The 23,648-nt window shown below is 39.0% G+C and overlaps 1 protein-coding gene across 1 annotated transcript in view; it reads right to left on the bottom strand.

Moving 5' to 3' along the window:
• Positions 1-4,145: 4,145 nt before the first annotated feature.
• Positions 4,146-23,648, bottom strand: part of GUCY1A1 (guanylate cyclase 1 soluble subunit alpha 1) — a 60,259-nt gene continuing 40,756 nt past the window's right edge. Inside the window, 5 exon segments of the mRNA NM_001018035.1 lie at positions 4,146-4,527; positions 13,340-13,494; positions 16,890-17,033; positions 20,720-21,205; positions 22,578-23,287. Coding sequence (NP_001018045.1) covers positions 4,326-4,527; positions 13,340-13,494; positions 16,890-17,033; positions 20,720-21,205; positions 22,578-23,287 — 1,697 coding nt within the window. The 3' untranslated portion in view covers positions 4,146-4,325.

The raw sequence follows: 23,648 nt of genomic DNA, 5'->3' as shown, positions 1-23,648 counted from the left end.
GGCTTTCAGAAGTATCACTTTTTTTTCTTTTTGTTTAGTTTATTTCTATTTTTTAAAATGGGAATCTATGCATTTATGAAGCCTCTGCTATTTTTTTTAAAAATTGTTTTATTTATTTATCTATTTATTTATTTTTGCAGATACCATTTGAATAGAAGAAGTGGGCATAGGTAGAGGAATAATGGCTTTGGATGAAAAAGTATGTCGATTTTGTGAGCCAGTTAAAACAGATGCAGGTACGAAAGATTAAGAGCAAAGCTGCTTCAACAGGAAATATATAGATGGCAACAAAATGTAAAACGTTTGAAGTGACTGAAAGTAAGAACACCAAATGAGTGCACATCATCAACCTACTAACAGAAGCACTTAAAAGGAAGCTGCACTTTGTCTAGAATCTGGAAGCAAACGTGCTAACAGCAGAAGGAAACTGAGTGCAACAAAAACTATGAAGGACTAATTACTTCCATAAGCTTAGGCTTTTCAGGACAGGAGTGATTCTTCCTCTGCTCGCGAGAGAACACAAAGATGTCCCAGGCTTTGAGAAGAATCCTAACCACAAAGGTACATTTTAAAACTATAAACTTTGATTAAAGTACATTTTGGTGTTCTCTGCTTAGTAAAGCAGGCAGTCCTTGCTTTTAGCTTGTATTTAGACAAGGAGGTTGCACTTCTCTATGGTCTCTGCAGCACTGAGTTCTTGCTTTGTAGAGGATGGCAAGTCCTTCAACACAGGAATTGTTAACACCCCGGCCTAGCTCTTTCCAGGATCTGCCCTCCCATCTCTCTCACCCATCATATTCCCAATCCTTCCACCCTTCAAATCTGCCTTCATTTAACTTTCCAGGGACAACCATCTAAAGAGTGCACTGACGTGCACAATCAGGCAAAATGTACTTTAAGTTTTATTGTTCAGTAAAGGTTAATGATCTATCCAGCCATCCCGATGAGTGTGTGTGAGAGATTCCTTTTCACTCTTTAATAATGATTTATCCAGGAAAAAAAAAATCCATGCACTTGAAACTACTATAAGAATTCATTAACCCATTCTTTTTGGGACCATTGACTGTCGTTTTAACAGGGACTTGCAAGTTGCTTAAGAGCATTATATAGCCCTAGACTTCATTGGGGCTTTGCATGAAAAGCTCCAGTTGGGCATTTTCCAGCCGGGGAATCTCAGGGAGCCATGTCTATCTCCCAGACACTATGTGGAGTAGACTCTCCCCTTTGTTCACTTCTTTCACTTGCTAGACCCACCACAGAACACCCTGTTCCATCCTATGACTGCTTCTAACATAACCAAAGGACATGCTTGGAAGGGTCTGTCTTGGCATGATTGGCAATATGAGCGAGAAGTCATTTGGCAGAGAGGTTGGTGAAATGTTAAAGCAGTTTTTCTTTCCTTCTGACCAAAGGATCTGAAGGACTAATGACATTTAGAGTAATATGAAATTCCAGTACCAGACGTGCCATCTTTATGTTCACACCTGTGTGTTCATACTCAGGGAATAGCATGAATCATTTTCTTTTGAGATATAAAAGGAACAAGAAGCCACAGATGGAAACAATAAGACTAGAACAAGGGCAGCCCAGGTGGCTCAGCGGTTTAGTGCCGCCTTCAGCCTAGGGTGTGATCCTGGGGTCCCAGGATTGAGTCCCGCATCGGGCTCCCTGCACGGGGCCTGCTTCTCCCTCTGCCTGTGTCTCTGACTCTCTCTCTGTGTGTCTCTCATGAATAAATTAAATAAAATCTTAAAAAAAAAAAAAAAAAGACTATAACAAAAAGAACAGTTCCTGGAATTCGGAGACACAGGCTGATTGGGAAGCACTCTTGGGACCCACATTACTTCTTAGAATAGTTAAACTGGCAACAATATTCAAAACTCTCAGCCCCCAAACCTGTCATAGACCCTCTGTCCATTCTACCCACCATCCTTAATTCTACTCCTAACTTCAGAGCTGCTAGTTTGATCCTTTACTTTTCTTGAAATCTTACCCTTTAGGGTTTCTGTCCCTGGCTACTATCAGTGGTCTGGATTTAAAAATGTCTCCATAATTGCTACCCGGCATCATGGATAAGAGAAAAAAAGTGCTCCTTAATTGTTTTTAGGATCCATGCTGTGAATTTTGAATATATTCTATCATGGAAATGTATGTTCATCTTACTTAAGATCCATAAAGTATTCCATAATTAGTGACCCTTTGTAGGCTGGCCCAGGGCATCTATCACAGAAAATTTAATTTCTTTGTGAAATTACATTTTTGGTAACTTATTATTTAAATAAATTGTCAAACTTATGGAATAGTTATAAGAAAAGTACAAGGAATTCCTGTAGACCTTTTACTCACATTGTTTACATTTTCTTCCATTGGGTGTGTGTGTGTATACAGAGAAAATATTCTTTGAATTTTATTTTATTTATTTATTTTTTAATATATTTTTTTATTGGAGTTCAAGTTGCCAACATTTAATTAACTTACAAACTTGGAACACAAATTCGTACCCAGTTGGGGTCTGTTTAAAAATTTGATAAACACATTTCATTTTATGCTTTCCAATTTCCTTTAATTCGTTTCATTTTTGTTGTAATAAGGGCTCAGTTCTAGAAAGAAATATGTGTAGAAGTCTTTATTTTTCTTTAAAATGCTTTTATTAACTTCATATAATTGTGAGACTATAATTCTATTTTCCCAAGGCCTATAATACTTTTCGATAATAGGATTGGTATTTAACAAGATTCAGTCAGTGCTTCAAGATGTTGGGATATCATTTAGTAAATAAATTGTCGTTGTACCTGTTGTAGTAAATTTTGGATACTAGAGGTCAATCAGTAATGACTTTTCATTCCTGAGATCACCAGGCTAGAGTGTCTATGGCTCTGCTAATACTGATTTAAAAATTATAATGTTCATCTTTCTCCTGCCTTGAAATTGAACTCTTTTTAAAATCAGATCCTTATCCCAAACCAAACTCTGTATGTTATTTAGGTCTTCAGAGAGCTTAGACTAATATCATTAAAAATAAAAGTTCCAGCTCCAGAAAAATGTTTAAGAATTTCCATAATGAAAAAAAAAATGAAAAAAAAAAAAAAAAAAAAAAAAAAAAAAAAAAAAAAAAAAAAGAATTTCCATAATGAAATCACAGCATCGTTTTCTTCACTGATATTAACATTCTTTTTTAAAAAGATCATTGAGATAATTCAACTAGAATAAAAAAAATTCACAGATGTGTACTTAATTAGACAAAAAACTTGATGATTCTTAGGACATATATACACACCAAAGTGTCCAACACAAATATTTAAAAATAAGCTACTAGCAAAAAGAACAAATCTCATTTCCCACTTCTGAACTTAGATTTTCTCATTGGAACTTTGTACAGCTCAGCAAGGCAATGCAGGGTGTCTGCTGAAATAGATCCAAATTTCTGTATGTTTGCGTGTGTTTTAATGTCTTATTTCTGTGCTTTACGGTATATCCCCTGGACTCTTACTTTACTCTCATGTTGCTTCTAATTAAATTAGAATGATGTTATTGCATTTTAATACAGGCTATAAGTCTCTTTTATCCCAAATGTTATGATACAGAAGCAAATGAATATGAATTAAATTGCTAATATGAATTAAAATAGCCTTTAAAAGTGCAGAATAGAAAAATGTCAAAGAAAAGGCAGCATTTATTGATATGACACATCATGTTATGGCAGATATTTTTATAAAACAATCTTGATATTTATAGAAGAACTATTTTATATTCATATTGCATCTAACCCATAATTGCTCATTTTCTTAAAAAAAAGGAAAAGTGCAACAGAAAAAAAATACTCAACCTATTTCATTACATATGCCACCAGTTAAATGAAGAAATGTAATAAAATGCAGAGCTGAAAGATGCAAAGAGCTTATGGTATCAAAGACTATCATTTCTATTTGGAAATTTTTTAAGGCAACACAATCACAAATACACTTTGACAACCATAGCATTCCACCAGGACACAAGACTGCAGGTTACTCCATCAGGTTGCACAGGTCAGGTCACTACAATTACCTGATATATGTACAATGTGTTGAATTTCGAGTACAGGTAACAAGTGATAGTTACAGTAAGAGAAATATCCCCCTAATTTGACTTTTCTTTCCTTTTTTTTCCTCTGAAGGTTTGAAGTGAATACATTTTTGTCATGTTAAGTGGAAGAAAAGTAGATCGTGACTTAGTTCCTGAAATTTTAATACTATTCTTAGTCATTTCAATCTTAAAGTGCTTTCAGAGATTCCACACATGCTCATAGGAGTCAAAACCCAAAGACTAATAATCAGATACATATTTTGTTAATCTATTCCTGAGGCTTTGCCTAAAAAATTGGCATTGCCATCTTCAACATCTTTCTTCTGGAACCACGGTTTTGAATTTGTTGCTGGTTCATAAGCTTCCAGAAAATGACAGATTCCAGGAATTTCACTGGGGAAGTTTGGTGGAAGTTCCTCCCTTGAACGAGGGGTAAACACAAAGCCAGGGCAGTCTTTGAGTAATCTGAAATGATTAAAATCAAAACATTAATATTAAAATCTAATAGTGATATAACTGTCTACACAAGATAAAACAACCCAACTAAATGAATATTCCGGAGAGTACAGATCTTCCTTGACCTATGATGGGGTTACATCTTAATATGTTGAAAATATCATAAATTGAACATACTGTAAGTTGAAAATGCATTCAATACACCTAACCTACAGAACGTTGGCCTAGCGTGCCCTAATGTGCTCAGAACAATTACAGTAGCCTGCAGTTGGCAAAATCCTGTAGCCTACACATTTTTATTATAACACATTTATAATAAAATATTTAATATTTCATGTGATTTCTTCAATGTTTTATTGAAAGTGAAAGAATGGTTGTATGGGTACAGAATGGTTGTGAATGTATCAGTTGTTTAGCCCCTAACTGGGAATAGGAATGTCATGTGGCATAACACTAGCCAGGGAAAAGATCAATATTCGAAGAAAGATCAAAATTCAAACTATGGTTTCTACCAAATGCATATAGTTTTTGCACCATTTTAAAGTTGAAAAATCATTAAGTTGAACCATCAAAAGCTGGAGACCATCTGTAATAAACCAACCATTTTCAGGGTGATTGACAGAAAGATCCTAATTATTTTAATAAGCATCTTCACAGAAGAACAATGAAAAATCAATTCACAATAACAAAAAAACTCTACCAAATAATGTATTTCACTCATATTAGGAAAAGTAATCATAGATATAATCAATAACTCATATAACAGTAAATTCACAGTAGTGGGAAAAATGGAAAATAATCTAAAAGTCTAATTATAGCAAAAAAAAAAAACCCAAACCCATGAATAAACATAGTGAGTGTTATAGAATAAGGCTTCCTATGTTGAAAAAGAAGACATTGTCCATTTATTGATTCATTTATTTTGTAAATATTTTGAAAAAGTAATCAAGGGCAAGAAGTTGTGAAAGAAAAGTTCTATATAAGATAGATATAGATATAGAAATAAATAATTAATAATGAGAATAACATTTGAATCTCTCAATAGAATTTTTATGAATTCCAAGTAGGTAAGAGTAAAAGAAGATTTAATTGTACAAATTGACACTTTTCTTACTATCTGGTATTGGAAATATTTCTTCTAAATTTATCTGTTTACCATATTTTACTATTTGCTACTAACTACTTGTCCATTATGGTAAACTCATTTTTTTGTGCTTGTTTATTTTTTATTTTTAAAAAAGTTTTTGTTTATATCCCAGCTAGTTAACATACAGTGTTATATTAGGTTCAGGATAATATGGTGATTCAACACTTCCATATAACATCTGGGGCCCTCCTTAATCCCCATCACCTGTTTCACCCATCCTCCACCCACCTCCCCTCTGGTGACCATCAGTGTGTCCTCTGTGATTAAGGGTCTATGTCTTGGTTTGACTGTCTCTCTATTTTTTCTCCCCTTTGCTTGTTTGTTTTGTATCTTAAATTCCACATATGAGTTAAATTCATTTTAAATTCCAATCCTACTGATGAAGTTACTGGCTCCTCTTTCTATTTGCTTCCCTAGCTTTCTGTCAAATGCATACTTAATAAGCATCTTTCTAACTTATTATTCAGGCACATGCATTCAAAATGGAAAATGTTGACAGTTCTGGGCCCTAAACCAAGTTCCACAGAAAACCACTTATTGTATCTGCCCAACCAGATCATGGCCACCTACTCATCAGTTTGTGATATCATGTCTAAATGTAATAGACTGATGGTGTCACATTAGATTTGGTACCATGACATCCTTCTATGTACTCAAGAAACCAACTGAATAGAAATCTAGGTCTCAAAAATGGGAGGCCTTCAGTAGAAAAGAACAGGTGAGCATTCAATGAGCTAATTTTTAAAAACTCATCAATAAATATGTAATCTGCAAAATAATTTATGAAATAATGCTTTAGTCATGATCCGTAAATATTTGGAGCCTCTTATTTACAAAGCATACCATTTGTTAATATATAATGAAAAGTTACAGAATGCCATAGTATTAAAAGTATAAACTTCAAAGTCTGGTAGATCTAGGTTGGAATAGCAGCAAGGATGTCAGTTTTCTAGCCTTTAAGATGGAGTCATAACAGTTCAGGTCCCTTAGGACACTTGTAAAGATTAAATAAATAGATTAAACATGACTGGTTAAGCATCAATTAGCTATTAGTTAACACTCAGCGTATCGGTAACATTTAGGGAGCAGAAGCCTTCATCTACTATTGGTGGGATATAAGTTGGTAAGACCAATTTGGACATCTGATTGATGCTTAGGTAAAGCTGAACTGGATATAGCCTATGATCTGGGAATACCATTTGTAGGTATATTATAGAGATACATGCTTATTCATACTCTAGAATACATATTATATGACATGCACATATAGTGACATGCTAGACCTGGCTTTTGACTGGCTTATGAGAGCCAAACATTCAGAAATTTTATGAGCCAATTAAAACCATCTGTAGCCTGAAACCGACTGTGGTGGGAAGACATACACCATTGAAACTGGTAGATGCTAAAAATCAAAGATTCTCCACCTTACTCCCAATGTTGGTTTATCAGCACACCGCTGCGTTAGGAATAGTTTTTTTTTTTTTTTTAAGGATTTTATTTATTCATGAGAGACATAGAGAGAGAGAGGTGGGGGGGAGAGACACAGGCAGAGGGAGAAGCAGGCTCCATGCAGGGAACCCAACGTGGGACTTGATCCTGGGACTCCAGGATCATGCCCTGGGCCTAAGGCAGATGCTTAACTGCTGAACCACATAGGCATCCCAGGAATAGTTTAAATAAATGAACTGGGTTTACATTTCATAAAAAAAAAAAAAATCTGAAAAACAATATTCAGCAGATTTAAGGCAAATCATGAAAGGACAGGGGCAGGTTGAATGAGAATCTATTTTTCTCTGGTTTTGTTTTACTACCTGGAGGAACCTAAATGAGAGTTACACTCTTGGCCTCTTTCTGCCCACTTTCTTTCCCGGTAAAACGAAGCAGCAAATCTTATTGGTGAGTTTGGGAGAAGCTGCTGGGCGTGCTTTTCTCTTCTCAGTGCCTTTCTGCCTCTCTCTTTGGGAGCCTGCCTGTCTGCAGGAAATGTATGTTGTCAGCTGCCCCCACAAACCCTATAGGGCACAGAGTCCAGCATGTCAGACAACGGGGTGGGAGGACTAGAATATTTTATTTTTGTGTTTTAAAATAGGGATCTGAAACAAAAATGACAAAATGATGACATTTATTAAATACTAGTATTGGCCGTATGTATGTCATGTTTTCTTTTATGTTCTTTAATCATTTAAATTAATTTATAAAAAATTAATTTATAAAATGCATTTGTAAAATGCATAAAAATAATAAAGGTTTGATAAATGGCAACACATAAAATGATAGGTAATTAAGGTCTTTTTTCTGTTCACATCAACCCAACATTTCCTATTTAAATACGGTATTTACAATCATAACCTTATATTTAAATTTATATAAAATAATCAGTACCTAGAAGTGGCCTTAAAGGATACCATTTGATTTTATTAAGGGGTTTACTCAGGATGACACATCCAGAAAGCTCTATGTTTAGGACTGTACGGCATGCTTTCTGAATACAAATTCTATGCTTTTTAAAGAAACTTAGAGATAAACACAATTAGAGTGTCATGGAGTTAGAAATGTTCATGATATCATCTTTAAGGAAAGATCAGAATGCTTTTTTAAAGATTTATTTACTTAATTTGAGAGAGAGAGAGAAAGAGAGAGAGCACGAGCAGAGGGGAGGGGCAGAGGGAGAAGAGAATCTTAAGCAGGATCTGTGCTGAGCAAGGAGCCCAACTCCGGGCTCAATCTCATGACCCTGAGATCACCACCTGGAGAGCATAACCTGAACCGAAAGCAAGAGTCAGACACTTATGCACCACCCAGGTGCTCCCAAAAGATCAGAATCTTTAAGGAAAACAGGTTGCAAAAATAAAACCATTTAGATGAGAGGCTGAAGGAGATAAGACCCAAGAAAAGCAGCAATAGTCTCAGGCAGATGTCCACACATGGTGGGGTTTTTCTTTACTGTCCCTCGACCAGACAGCTTTCTCCCCAGATTGCTGCAACAACTTTCCTATTTTCTGTCATCTTTCTCCTATTCTCTTTCTTCTCTTTGTCCTTCCCCTTATAAAATTCAAGTCCTTCTTCTCTGTTATTATTAGATTCTCAGATCTCTCTTGCAACCAGGGGTTCCTGGGTCTACTTCCCCACCCACTCTGCATAGAATCCATTTTTATCTCCCACCTGCCATTTTTGTCTTTAATGATCCCTGAATCACCACATAAACTTGACTTATTAATCCACTGACCTGAAACTTGGACAATATTTAGTCTTGTCTCAGCTTTCTGCAATTCAGTACGATCAAACAAGAATGAAGAAAATTGTCCCCCAAAATAAAACTCCTCATGACATTGAGAATAAAGGAATGTATAACTGTCATGACATAGAAGCATTCTAAATTACTGATTAAAATTGGAAGTGAAAGGTAAGATCTGAAGTTAAGGATTTTTTTGTGCATGTTGGGTATGTATTCTGTGCCCTAAATTTACAACTATTTCATAAATATATCAAGGAAGCTACAATTGATGTTATTTTACTTTTTGAGAAATGTCACCCCAGATTCAATGTATTAGCAATAAAATTCTTCAAGGAAATAATTCAGTTTTATATTGGTACAAGGTCTAATGGAGTCTATTGTTTGTCCCAAACTTTGATAGAGCTGAAATTATGTCTTTATTTTACAACCCAATTATTAAATTTCACAAAGCATGGATTTTTGATTGAAATTTAAATTATCTATTCTACTTTAAATTTCCCTATCCTTTGGAAAAAAATAGTTTTTTAAAAGAAAGCATTTTAAAATGTGGTTAAATGTATTTCATATTAAGTGCTTATTTCTTACCTAAATAAAGTATTTTAACTACCACTTGCCCTTTAGATAAGACATAAATATTTCCTATATGAAAGTAAGAGGTAAGTAAATTGAAAAAGGAAAAAAATAAACCATACCATATTTGTCTACAAAAGATTGAAATAAATTTAGCCAGAGCACTGATCTTCAACATCGATCAATGAGCATATAGAACTATTATAATCACAAATTATCTTTTTGATAATTGGTGGTGACACCATATTGCATGGTGTAAAATCCTGTATGTGTATGTCTCATAGCATTGCCAATATGGCAACTCTAAGGATTTAAGCTATGAGCCTTCTCCTGTTGCTGAAAATCTGTATTAAAGATTTCCTCTGCTGGAAGACTTGGACCATATTTAGTCTCGTCTCAGCTTTCTGCAATTCTGCACGATTGAGATCATCAATTACATGTTGAGAGTAAAATGAGTAGCTGTTATCAATGTCTTCTATTAAGATTCAAGACAACCAGTCTTTGAGATGTGAAACAAAGGAAGATTTTTTTTTTAAGATTTTATTTATTTATTCATGAGAGATACGGAGAGAGAAGCAGAGACACAGGCAGAGGGAGAAGCAGGCTCCATACAGGAGAGCCTGATGTGGGACTCGATCCTGATCCTGAGATTCCAGGATCATGCCCTGGGCTGAAGGCGGTGCTTTAGGGTTAGCCACCCAGGCTGCCCCAAAGGAAGATTTTGAAAGAGTTTTGTGTTATACTGGTTAAAAACAAAATAGAAGAAACAGAAAATGCACTTTTTCAATGAAAAGTTTTGGTGTTAAGGATAGACATACACCCAAGGATTCCTGAAAGTGCCCATGCGTATACATTGAACACTTAACAAGAACCACTCTTCTGTTATCACAGGATCATTACTCAAATCCTCCAGAGAAGAGAGTCATATCCTCTAAGGATGTGAGTTCTTATCCCTCCCTGGTGCATCTACGAAGACTCTAGGTCTATTAAGAGTCACCGAGGACTTTTCCAATTCTCATGCTATCGTGACTCATTTTTATATCAAAGAGTGGACTGTCAATCAATAAATACTTATAGCTTTCTTACTGTGTTCTGGGCACTGATCTGGGAACTGAGGATATAAAATGTATACCACAGGAGGCTGACACTCTACAAGGGGAGGCAGGCAATAAACACTTAAAGAAAACACCATTTCAGATACAGGTACAAGCTAAGAAGATGAAAAAATAAAATAATGTGAGCTGTGAGAGGTGGCAGTTGTTGTTCCTCTAGCTATGGGGGCTAACGGTGTCTCTTTGAAGAGGTGACCTTGACTTAAGGTGTAATGATGAGAAAGAGGAAGACGTAGGATGATCCAGGAAAGAAGTGGAAAGCAGAAGGGCCAATATCCTTGATCCAAGAATGGGTTTAGCAAGTCAAATGAAAAAAAGTAAGTCCAAGGTGGCAGAGTGTCAGTGAGTGAAGGAGAAAGTAGAAGAAAATATAGTGACACAGGCTGGCAGGACATGGATCAAAGAGGACATTTTAGTCTGTGGTAACGTATTTAAATTTTGTTCTGGCTGTATTGGGAAGCCATTGGAGGGGTTTTAATGTAGGAGTGATGAGATCAGATTCATACTTTATTTTTTTTAATTTTTATTTATTTATGATAGTCACACAGAGAGAGAGAGAGACAGAGAGACAGAGACAGAGACATAGGCAGAAGGAGAAGCAGGCCCATGCACCGGGAGCCCGACGTGGGACTCGATCCCGGGTCTCCAGGATCATGCCCTGGGCCAAAGGCAGGGGCCAAACCGCTGCGCCACCCAGGGATCCCCATACTTTATTTTTTTAAAGACTTTATTTATTTACTTGAGACACAGAGAGAGAGAGAGAAAAAAAAAAAAAGCAGGGGAAGTGACAGGCAGAGGGAGAAGCAGGTTCTCCGTTGAGCAGGGAGCCTGATGGGTTTCATCCCAGGACCCTTGGATCATGACCTGAGCTGAAGGCGGATGCTAAACCACCTGAGCCATCAGAAGCCCCGGATTCATAATTTAGAGAGACAATCTGGCTACAGTGTGGTGGATGGACTGTGGGGAGGAGGTGCGCGAGACAGCAAGCAGAAGGGTGAGGGTGATCCTGGGTTGGCTCAGGTGGGACAGAGGTAGGAGGCTTGCCTTGGGGTGTAACACTGAAGGAAGTAAAAAAAGATGTATTCGGGATATAATTTGTAGGTGGATGTGGTAAGCTGTGACGGGAGAAAGAGGCAATGATCATTCTGAGGTTTATAGTCTAAGTCACTCCGTAGACGGTGGTGCCATTTCAAGGAGATTGATGAACTTAGGTTTGGGGGGAGTGGATTTCCTCAAGCTGCGGTATGTGGGAAATCACTTGTTCTAAGACGATCACGTTAATTTTAATTTGACAATTAGTCATCTGAGTAAAAATACAGAATAGGATACATGGGTCGTTAGCTCAGAGGAGAATTGTGGGATGGGCTAGAGATTAAAAAAGAAAGTGAGTTCAGACTCAGAAGACCATAGGGACAGAGCTCTGGGGACTTGGAAAGTTTGATAGGGAAAGAGTAAAAACACAAGAACTAAGAAGGTGAAGCCCTGGGGTAATGAGAAAAGCAGGTTAGGGGGGTGTCACAAATGTCTAAGGAATAAAATGCTCCAAGGAGGGTGTGCTCAAGCTACTGAGGTGCCATCGAAATGTTGAGGAAGATGAGAAAACTGACCCATGAGTTTAGCAAGAGACACCGATGACCCTAATAAGAACCATTTTGGTGGACTGCAAAGGACACATGTCGATCGGTGTGAGTCAAATGGCCAATTGGAGGTTAAAGAAAAAGAAAAAAAAAAAAAAAAAAGGTAGAGACGGTCAGCATAAGCAACTCCTGCAAGGAGTTTTGCTGGAAAAAGGAACAGAAACACGGGGGGTAGCTGAGATACACTTGGCAACAAGGACGATCCTATTTTAAGAGGTTTGATAGTAAAAGATATGTCTGTATTTTGATGGGAGTAATCGTTTCACTAGAGAAATTAATCGTAGAGAGCAAGCAAGTATTTTCAGGAGACAAGTTTTTGAGAAAGCAAGAAGCAGCAGCCCTCCGAGCAAACCTGGAGGGATCGCCTGGAAGGGGAGCGGGGCATCTAGGGCTTTGCCCCGGAATAAGTGCCTAAGACAAGGGCCCTGGGGTGGCTAGGCTGATGGGATCTGCCCCCGGAAGGTGGTGTAGTGCTTATCTGGTTGCATTTTTTTTATTCTTCTTCTGTGAAACATGAAGTGAGGTTATCAATTTAGACTCAGGGCTGGAAAGGAGAGGTTGTGGAGCTTCAAGGGGAAAGAAGATGCTATAAAACACTGGTCTCGGAGAATAGGAAAGATAACCTGCTGGGGATAGTTAGCTTGGTAAGTGAGCTACCCCACATATCTGGAAAACCTTTTGTTATTCAAGAGTTTCCATTATAATTGGATTCTTAAAATGAGATCCAATGTATTCCTGTCTGGCATCTGAGGTAAGGGCATCCTGGGGACCGGGCCCTATAGCCCGTGGGGACCGTACCAAGTCCGGGTGACTAGTGCCTGGACTGTACTGCTGTCAGAAGAGCCATCGAAGCAGGAGAGCATTATAGGTGCTTTGACAAGAATCAGCGTGGGGGAAGACAGGACATGTCAGGGATCACGCCGGGGCCCCATGTGTCCCTGGAGAGCTGTTCTTATGAAGCAGAGTCATGTTTAAAAAGGCGAGGGCCATGAAGGTCTTGCTTTCTTCTTGGTAGGGTTATCTAAGCCAGAGACTGTTAGGGAGGAAAAATCCATGGGAGAAAATGCCAACTACAGATAAACAAAAGTAATAGATTTCAGGCATTCAATGCAAACCGTACCTGTACGTCGTTGGGCTGACGTTAATCTTCCGTGGTATGCTGCAGGACTCGAATTTGTTGGCCAAGGTGACATTGTTTCCAAAAAGACAGTAGCGAGGCATTTTAACGCCAACGACTCCAGCAAACACTGACCCGGAATGCAGTCCAATCCTCATCTGGAAGCCAAAGGTGACACAAGGTCCCCGTCAGGGATAAAACGCTTCCCGCTCAGCAGGACTATACAGACGCCCTTTAAATGCTTTTACCCTTTGTTCCCCTCTTCTGCAAAACCTCCTGCCAACCTCCCTTCACTCGCATCCGGCTGAAAATTCCTAATACAAGGTCAGTCCCCCCTCAGCTCCTCTCCACTCTGCATGCACTTGGGTCTGGAAAAAAGAGCATCTTTGTTTCAGCCCCCTTCGGGGCACCCCCTTCCGGGCACACCTCGCACGGTCACCAGGGGGACACGACAAAGGGTGGATGGCTGTGGACGTGGACCTGCTCTGTCCATCAAGTCAGACAGACAGACGGAAATTCCTGGCCCCCAGGTGGGGTTTCCCAATGCACTGTCAGGCAGGGGCGAGAGAAGCCAGTTCTTAGAATATACAGAATAAAAAGATCTACGGCAAACACTTTGTCACTGCTCAATGACTAACGTGAAAGGAGAAAGGAATTGTAAGGTTTAAGCGGACGGTGACAGAGGAAGCAGAGATGGAGCTGCTTGGAGCTACATCGTGATGACTTTTGTCATTACGTAATACACTTTTTTTTTTAATTTGTAAAGATTTTATTTATTTATTCACGAGAGACACACACAGAAAGAGAGGCAGAGACACAGGCAGAGGGAGAAGCAGGCTCTTGCAGGGAGCCTGATGTGGGACTCGATCCCGGGACCCCAGGATTACGTCCTGGGCGGAAGGCAGGTGCTCAACCGCTGGGCCACCCAGGGATCCCCATAATATACTTTTGTTAAACACTCCTGGATGTATGGAAAAACCAGAGCTGGGCCACATCTAGATATAATGTGCGGCCTCTGATATGCTGGGGTGAAAGTTTAGGAATTCTGAAGATTCAAAAAAAAAAAGGGAATTCTGAAGATTGTCAGTGATTTGGAGAACAATTAAAACAATATTTTGAACAGGCATCTTCTATAAGGTCTGAATTCTTGATGTTCTTATGGGATGCCCAAATTCTTAAATTGCCGCTACAATACAGTAAGTTAAAGTGGGGATATTTTATATGACGATCGGACATCGCATGCATTCTTTTCATGTCCTCTGTTCAGTGGACCATTAAAAAAAAAAAGTTTCATTAGATATATGCATTTTAAACAAAGGCCAAGTACTCAACGATTTAATGTTATTCACAATTCAGAAGACTCTAGTTTTGCCTAGTTTTACAACTAATTTTAAATATTTGCTAACAACGTTCTGGAATCATTTGCTTGTAAGATGTGAAATCATGAATTCTGCACAAACAAAAACACACGAGTAAGAATCAGGAGCCCTGCATCCCCAACCAAACTCTACTAACAATGGACAGTCTGACTTTCTGTGAGTCTCTTTATGTCCCGCTCGTTCTTTCTTCATCTATAAAACACAGGATTGGATTAGTTTTAGAGTCCTTTCTTTGTCACAATTTCATTTTCTTTTTTGTCACAATTTCATTTTAATCAGCAAAGCTTAGGTACCTGTTACATCTGGTATTTTCTTCTTTAGGACAATACAGTTTTGCCCATGTACCAACCAATCAGTATGAACAAAAAGCTATCTTCTGTGTCTAAATATGAAACACAGTTTTAGCACATAATTTACATCAGAAAGTTTCTGCTCCTTTTGGGCCCTCTTCTGGTTAAACCAGGTTCTCTCTCTGTACTTAGTTATTTTAGCTTTGTCCATGATAAACTTATCATAAAACTTTTCTCTATTTCATAATCAATCATCAGTTAATCACTCAATCCAAACAGCCCAGACAATGAAAATGCCCCTTGGTTCCTCCCATGCTGCTCTCCCTCCCTCCGTCCCCTTCTCCGGTTCTGAATTTCACTCTCAACAGCCACAGCTTTCTTTCCGGGGAATTTTTCAAATTCACATGCAAATTCACAAATTTCATTTCCAATTCACAAGACAATGATCCAAAGTTTAAGATGCACAATGCGTCCTGAGTGGAAACCTGCTGGGGGAGTCTTCCCTTTGGGGACCCCGTTTGACGCAGCACATGTCTCGTCAGGGACATCTTGGGAAGAGGAAGGAGAGTAACAGGAATCTGATTTCAAATTCACTTTGCACTTACTCTCCCTGCCACATTCGGCCCTCTGGTTTCTATCAATACTCCACCTGCAGCTTTCTAAGCCGAAGTGGGTAGATGTCAGTAAGGAAATCAGCAGTGGTAGATGATTTATACATATGGCATGTTGGAAAAACACGTAGAGTTTGGGGAGGGGGGGAAATAGTTTTTATTCTTTCACTCTGATTTCATTCCATCGGGTAGCAGGGTAAGGAGGAAAAGACTGGGCTCAACATATGGCTTCCATTACGAAGAGAGCCAAGCCTACACTTCTGAGTAGTATAGTTTTGTATTTTACATTTTTTTTTCTTTTTTCTATGATTTTAGAGCATGCCATATAGGATTCTCTGGGACTTCAAAGTCCCATTTCTGAAAATCATCAATAGAGGACTGTCCTATAAAAATGAAGCAGCAGATTCACTATGTGTAGGACGAGTCACGGTGATCTTCTTGTATTCTAGTAAACTAATGCCTGGCATGGTAATTTTATCTTCTCGGCTTCAGTAAGACATTATTCTGAGATAATCTAGAAATGTTAGAGTGTTATGTGCTTTGGAAAATACTGGGTTGGATTAGCAGTCAATTTTCATTATAGTGTCATGACATCCACTGCAGAGGTTGGAAAACTAAAAATTACATTTTCCAAACTCGCTTGCATTTTCCAGATGCATTCTGGTTTGGTGAATCAGATACACTCGCAAGCGATCTGGAAGCCGGGATTTTTGCCGGGACCGCACTTCTGCTGCTTCCAAGTGCAAGCACAACTGTGGAAGCCTTTGGGTGTCCTATGGCATGCTTAGCAGAGGGCCTAGTTTCCAGTCCCTGATTTTGTGAGGGTCACGATGCAGGATTTCCACGAACCTGATTCAAATTATAAGAAGTGCCAATAACAGAGGCAGCAGGTTTCTGAACACAGACGTTTGCCGACTGCAGCTGGGGTGATAGAATTCCAGAACCAGCTTCTTGATCTTGGAAAAAGCAATGGCTCTCAAGAGCTTTGGGAGCCCCCCCCTTTTTTTAATTGGAGTTCAATTTGCCAACATTTAGCATAACACCCAGTGGAGCCCTTCTTTGAAGGTTTCACTTATAGATGGCTTCTTTTGTCCTCTCAGCGATTCTGTAAGCCACTGGATACTCTATCAAAAATTTCTCCCAGCCTCAGTAACTTACAGATTTTGCTCTCCACAACTAAACCCCAACTGATGCTCTATTCTTTGGATAACTAATTAATAAGCATTTACTCTCTTCCCATGACATTTGCTGGACAATACACGGTCTGCCTCACCTTGATAGGTTCTCCATGGGGAGACATGACTTCATCAGAGAGCTCCATCATCTTGAGGGCCATCAGTGCTATCTGGGCGGCATGGGTGTCACTTTCTTTGTGCAATCCCCCAGCCACACAATACGCATCACCAATGGTCTCCACCTACACATAACAGATATTTTCCATATTACAAATACAAGTTCGGAAAAAATATAGTACAACATCATATAGCAGAAGTCTCAGTGTTTGGGCCCTGTGGCAAATCAGAGTCAATCAGATACTCTCAGAAATGGCAAAAGTCATAAGGTTTGGGAGCCTTGCATCAGGCACCTGCTCTGGAGGGCAGTGTGGTTCTGTGAGCACAACATCAGGGAGTGGCTTCTACTCCCAGACTTGCTGCTGACTCAACACATCATTTTACCTTTTTTTTTTTCCCTTCTCCCATCATCTAAATGGCTCTGTAGAGGCAAATGATGTAATGCAAATGATATTTTGTGTTTATAACAAATTGCTTAAAGCTTTTGGAATCACCTGCCGATGTTATATCCTCTTAGCATACAGTGTTTTTTTTTTTAAGATTTTATTTATTTATTAATGAAAGAGACAGAGAAAGAGAGGGGCAGAGACACAGGCAGAGGAAGAAGCAGGCTCCATGCAGGGAGCCTGACGTGGGACTCGATCCCGGGTCTCCAGGATCACACCCTGGGCTGAAGGCAGGTGCTAAACTGCTGAGCCACCTGGGCTGCCCGCATACAGTGTTTTGAACAGTCACTGGTCAATCAATGTCATACGAATTTACTAAGAAAGTGTGATACAAAACTAAGACATAGTTTTTCAAAAGGATTTGAGGATTCTCAGAGGAACTATAAGTGGGTCTACATGAATATCAATAATAAAGGACACAAATGAAGATGTCAAACAATGGTCCTATTGGAAGGTTATTGAAAATCAAGCTGTTCTATAAATTCCAAGTGTCATCATTGTCATTACTGTTGTTGTAACAGAGGATTTTTATCCGTCTGTGATGCTGATGACAAAGCTACTGGTTAATTTAAATCCACAAATCATCCACCAAATAGTAACCACTGCATTTCTTTTCTCCACTAAATATTTACTGTAACTTATTAAATCATATCACTCCTTTTGCCCAAACCTTCTAGTCTGGAGGGATGGAGATGAAAAAGGAAAAAAGAAAGGCAGACAAACCTTCAGTGATTCTCCATTTCCCTCAGAATAAATTTTGAAACTCTTACAATGCCCCTAGAATTCTGACCTTTCTGCTAATCTCAGATTTTATTTCTTCATCCTCTCTCTTGCTCACCTTGTCCCAGTGCCACTGGCCTCCTGTTATCCCTCAAACATACGAAATGTATGTAGCATGTTCCCACTTTGCTATTCCTTTGCCTGGAACAGTCTCCTACAGACAGCCACTTGGTATGTCCCTCCTTTCCTAAAACATCACCATATGAGAAATGCCTGCCGCAACTGTCCTCTATAAATAGCAATCACTCCTTATCTTCTGCACTTCTCCTGTTTAGCTCTATCCGGAATATCACACTAACTGGAATACTATATACTTGCTCATTTGTTCATTTTCCCTCTTTCCCCCAGTAAAATGTTAGCCATCTCAGTTTGTCTGTTTTATTAACTCCTAAATTACAAGTGCCCGATATATTTGCTAAGGAGTGAACCAGGCAGCAGTGCCTCTCTATAAGACTTTCCCCAGTGATATACGAAGTACCTAAAATAATGGCTAACATGTCTCAGGTACCCAATAAGTGTTACTGAATCAGAAGTGATGCCTCACTCCTACTTGGTGTTAGATGACTATTCTCTATGCTGTCATAGCACCTCGTGGGCATGTGTTCAGAATCGAGCATTCACCATGTCATATGGAAATCTGGCATTGGTCAGCCCGCCCTTCTCTCCCCCGACATGAGATCTTTTCACTCATGCTGGCCAATCCTGGATGACAGTAAATATCTGCTAAAACAATCAAAAAACGAGTACTGAATGAATTGAAAAATGAACCAAAGACTAAAGACAACAAGAAAATGAAGTTAAATAAAGTCCTGGTACAAACAGGTCCTGGGGAAAACAAAAAAGCTAGACTGTTTCTTGGAAGCCACCACACTCACAGGCGAGCTTATGATTTCACAATCCGTATATCTTACATTTATCTCATGGTTAAGAAGCTTCTTGATTTGTCTCCAGGTATTTTCATGCAAAATCAGAAGGGAAGGGAAGGATGGAAATACAGACAGAGCAGATGATTCACTAGCTAGCTTGGGTTGTGGTTGGATTAACCACGGAACTCTCTGGCTACTAACCACGTGGTAAACAGCACGGATTCTGAATACTTGATTGGAAAAACTGAATTGTTTTAGTTTCAACAAGTTGAAATTTGTAGAATAGGGCTACTGCCCCTGTTAGCAGTGACAGCAGCAGCAGCAGCAAAGGAGAGCGAGCCTTTCTTCGTACAATTCTGAGAGGAGACAGTGTCAAGATAGAAACTATCTACTAATAAATATAATAAATTCCAGAAGAGGCCATCAAGCTTAACCTAAATGAAGCCAATTATTTTATCAGTAAGTATACATGGACCTCTTTTTTTTTTTCCCAAGGGAATTATGACTCTGTCTGGAATTTCCTGCTGGAAATTTTTTAAAGGAAGGTTTTATTTCTAGAATCTAGATTGGAACAAAGCAGAAGCTTATGTATTCCCATACAAAATATTTGTTTCCTCCTCAATAAGGTATTTATTTCATGTTGAGTGAAACTTTAAAATGCCAGATTGCACATGGCAAACTAAAAGGTGATTCAAGCCACATAAATGAGAAGGGTGCTCTATTCTTAATGCCAATGGCTAAAATAATGCAAAAGACTTTAAGTTAGTAAAAAAAAAAAAAAAAAAATGTTTTAATTCTAGGAACACAGAACACAAAACCACCTCATTGTTCTCTCATGGCTAATAAAATTCCATTAAAATAAGGCTAGTACATGTTAGGGATAATTACTGTGCCTCCTCATGCCTGGAATGATGCTTGGTACATGGGAGGCACTCAATAAATCCTGCGGTATCTTGAATAACAGATATTATTTGCCATAATCTTTGGAACAGTCATGTTCATGAAGCTTATGGGACATAATGTATGTTATTCGTGCATATAAACTCTGTAGGTGGATATTACTTTCTCTGTTTTAGAAATGAGAAAGGCTACTTCACTTTCTCAGCTTCCAAAGCCAAGCAGAGAACAAGATTTGAAGACAGGTCTCTCTTTGCACAGATGTCTCTGTCCTTGGCCTTTCTTCAATACTGCCTTAAGTCAGTGTTTTTTTTTTCCTCTTAATCAGCATGCAAAGTATCTCGTTACCTCTGTACTGAGTTAACCTATTTGAAGACAGTTTGTATAACACCATGTTTCTTCTGTACTTTTACTTTTACAAAGGATAACTTTACCCCACGCAGGTCATACTTAAAATTATCTCATGATTAATAATTCAACTCGGTTGCCACAGCCAAGGGTCCTGTTCACTGACTTTTAAATTGAACCAGTTCATGGGTCCTACACCCTATCCTCCACTCAGGCTAGCATCCCCGCATTATAGGCTTATTCTTTGAGAAGACAATGGGGCAGTCCTCTCATAGAATGATTATCTCTCTTTCTGAGCAGATTCAGAGCTATTTCTGGCTAGAGAACACCCACATGATTAATGCACAATGCCTGCTCCCAGGATGCGGCTTGCAGAGAAAGCCTTTCATCGGCATTGTAACTCGGGTCCTAGTGATGATGCTTTTTCCCAGCAACTCTTGCCTGTAAAATGGGCCTTGCCCTCCTCTCCCCTACCTTGTAGACATCCAGCTCCCCACACTGCTGGTCAAAGCGAGTGTAGAGTGCATTGAGCATGGTGATGACCTGCAGCGGCGAGCACTGCGAGCAGATGGCAGTGAACCCCACGATGTCTGAGAAAAGCATGGTGACATTACTGAACTTCTTGGCTTGCACAACCTGCCCTTGCCACAGCTGCTGGGCAACCTCGGAGGGAAATATGGAGCACAGGAGATCCACCGTCTTCTTCTTCTCCTCTTCCAGGGCTTGGTGGGCTTGCTCAAGGGTGGCCTTCAGCTTGCCCAGCCTCTTCTTCAGGCCATCTTGTGCTCTGGCCTGTTCCCCTATCAAGACTACATCCCTCAGTGCATTGTGAATCGGGATATCTGAGAGGTAGAGCCCTCGTCCTGTAAAATCTTCTAATCTGTCCACACAGGGTGACCCCAAGAACAAGATTGCACTGGATTCAACAATGTAGATCATTTGGCCTTTGAGGTCCATGACCTGTGAAGCAAAGGCAAATCAACTGTAAGTTTCCGATACCTTTTTGAGACAAACAGAAAGGCAGACAGTGACAATCCCTTTGTATTTAAATTCTATTTTTTTCTTACTTGCTGAAAAGGAAGAGGACGCTTTCTTGTGGTTTGAATTCCTTGTGCGTTCTAAGATGCACGTGGACGTTTGAAGAGCGGATAGATAGGAGTAACTCTACATAGAGATCAGGATTTTCAGTAAACAATGCAAAAAATCCTTGCTTCAAGGCTTTCTCACTAAGGGGAACGCTGACGCTTCTGCTATTGTATTCTTTCAATAGTAGCAGGCAGTGTAAAGGATCGTGCCAAGGATGCCTCAAGAGACGTGAGGCGGTAGGTGATCATCCTGCTTTACTGAACGAGTGTGAGCAAATATGTGTACGTGTGTTCCCTGCAGCAAAGAGTAGAAATCAACCCAAATGTCCTTCAACAGGGGACTGGCGAAATAGAGGACAACCAAACATTAGGATTCTATGCAGTCATTGTAAAAGGGAAATCAACCTACACCTCATGACATGCAAGAATGCCCAAAACGTGTTGTTTAGTGAAAAAAAGGGAGTTGCAAGTAGCATTTTGTTTTGTTTCACACAGAAAAATGTATCTCACTGTTTTTTTATTTTTTTGGCTGTAATGAACATCTTTCCATAGTACCTATTTTGAACCTTTAGCTCCACTGCTTTTATGATAAAAAGTGGCAAAACTGTTTTCATTGTGGGAACAACCTGCAAATCTCCTGGAATCATGCATGTTCCAAAGTTATATGCATCATAAGCTTCAACGTTAGCTTTGCTCATACCATCAACTATGATTTTGCAAACTCTTTCCTTGGACTAAAAGATTACCCAGATTCTCTACCATGAGGACAACCCCACTCCCCAACATTCTCTAACAGTTAACAAAGTTACTGATTTTCCATGTCTACTAAATATATTGATTTAAAAATCCATCTAGTGGTCTCCTATAAGAAACAAGTAGTTTTTGTATGTTTGTTGCAAGATAATGCCTCTTGTTACTCCCAACTGCCAGCTATTTGATGATGACTGAAAACATATTTTTATATAAATATTTACCTAATTCCATTTATAAAAATGCTCTGAAAGAATTTTAAAAGGTAGATCGCACTCAGTAAATATTTGGGAAGTAATGAATCAAGTAAGCAAGCAAATGAATGCAGAAAGGATTTTGCTTTAAATTGATTTTTGCCTTAAAATGGTGTCAGACTTGTTTTAAACATGTTTTATCAAAATGTCTCAAGAGATGCATGTATTTTTACCTTTTCATTTCTAGTCCTTAACCAAGAAATGATTTATTTCCTGTTCAAAGTGCCATGACATTTTCCTTACCCTGGAAGATTTCTTCACAGAGTTGTCCCATCTCCTCACTCGGACAACAAACTGCATGTTCAGCATAGTCATGATTCCACTAAACGTCTGGTTGATCTTCGGAGTCAGAACTTCAAAGTACTCTTCAAAATGAGGCTTTCCTTGAAAGTCTCTCCTGTTCATCAGCCTTCGAATGCCATTGCCAAACTGCAGAATGGTCATGTCTTTGTCAAACATGAAATGAAAAGGAAAAGTCTTACAGAAGAGGGAAGCCGGAATCACCAGCGAGGACTGGGGTTTGCCTGGGGACAGGGATGGTTTGGTGCTTTTGACATGAAGGGAGTACAACAAATAGGGTTGATTGACGAACTCGCTGCAATCATTTCGGAAGCAGGGGGGCAGTAGTGACACTTCCACTTCGGTTTCGTACAATATGTGAGCAGCTGCCTTAATGATGCCCGGAAGAATCAGGGACGTGATTCTCTTAGGGAAAAAATAGTAAACATTTAAGAAATCATGATCTTTATCCAGGCACAGAATGGAAGCATCTTCAAACCGGCCTCTCTTTTCTGCTTCTTGGCAGTGGCTGCTCTGTTTCAAAAGGGTGCTGAAGCTATTTAAAAAATCTTTGAGGGTTCCTCCAACCGCACCCAAGATGTGTTCATCTTCCTCATAACATATTTTAAAAAGTTCTTCACCGAGAGATTCTTTGACGATTTCCACTGGAACTCCTGAAAGCAAATAATACATTTTCCACATTATCAAATACATCGTCCTGGAGGGCTGTACTGTTACTACTATTTTTAACACTGAGTTGATGATTTAGTTCCCTTTACGTCTGGTAACAAGAGTTCCAACTACAACAGACCATCTACGTTCAAATTATCTACACAGACTAGTTTCTACAATTCTTGTAACTCCAAATAAAAATTCCCAATCACTTAATCACGAAAGAATGATACATTAAGCATAGCACACAATTTTTAATCTTCCTTAGGAGATTCTTCTTACAAAAGAACAATCAGTATTACAGAATCAAGTTAATTTCAGAAAAAAGCTCTCCCATCATTCTGCTAATGACAAACCAGTACA

The sequence above is a fragment of the Canis lupus genome, chromosome 15 (genome assembly GCF_011100685.1).
Source record: "Canis lupus familiaris isolate Mischka breed German Shepherd chromosome 15, alternate assembly UU_Cfam_GSD_1.0, whole genome shotgun sequence".
NCBI lineage: Eukaryota > Metazoa > Chordata > Mammalia > Carnivora > Canidae > Canis > Canis lupus.
Note: the sequence above shows the minus strand (reverse complement) of the source record. Positions and strands in the feature narration are given on the sequence as shown.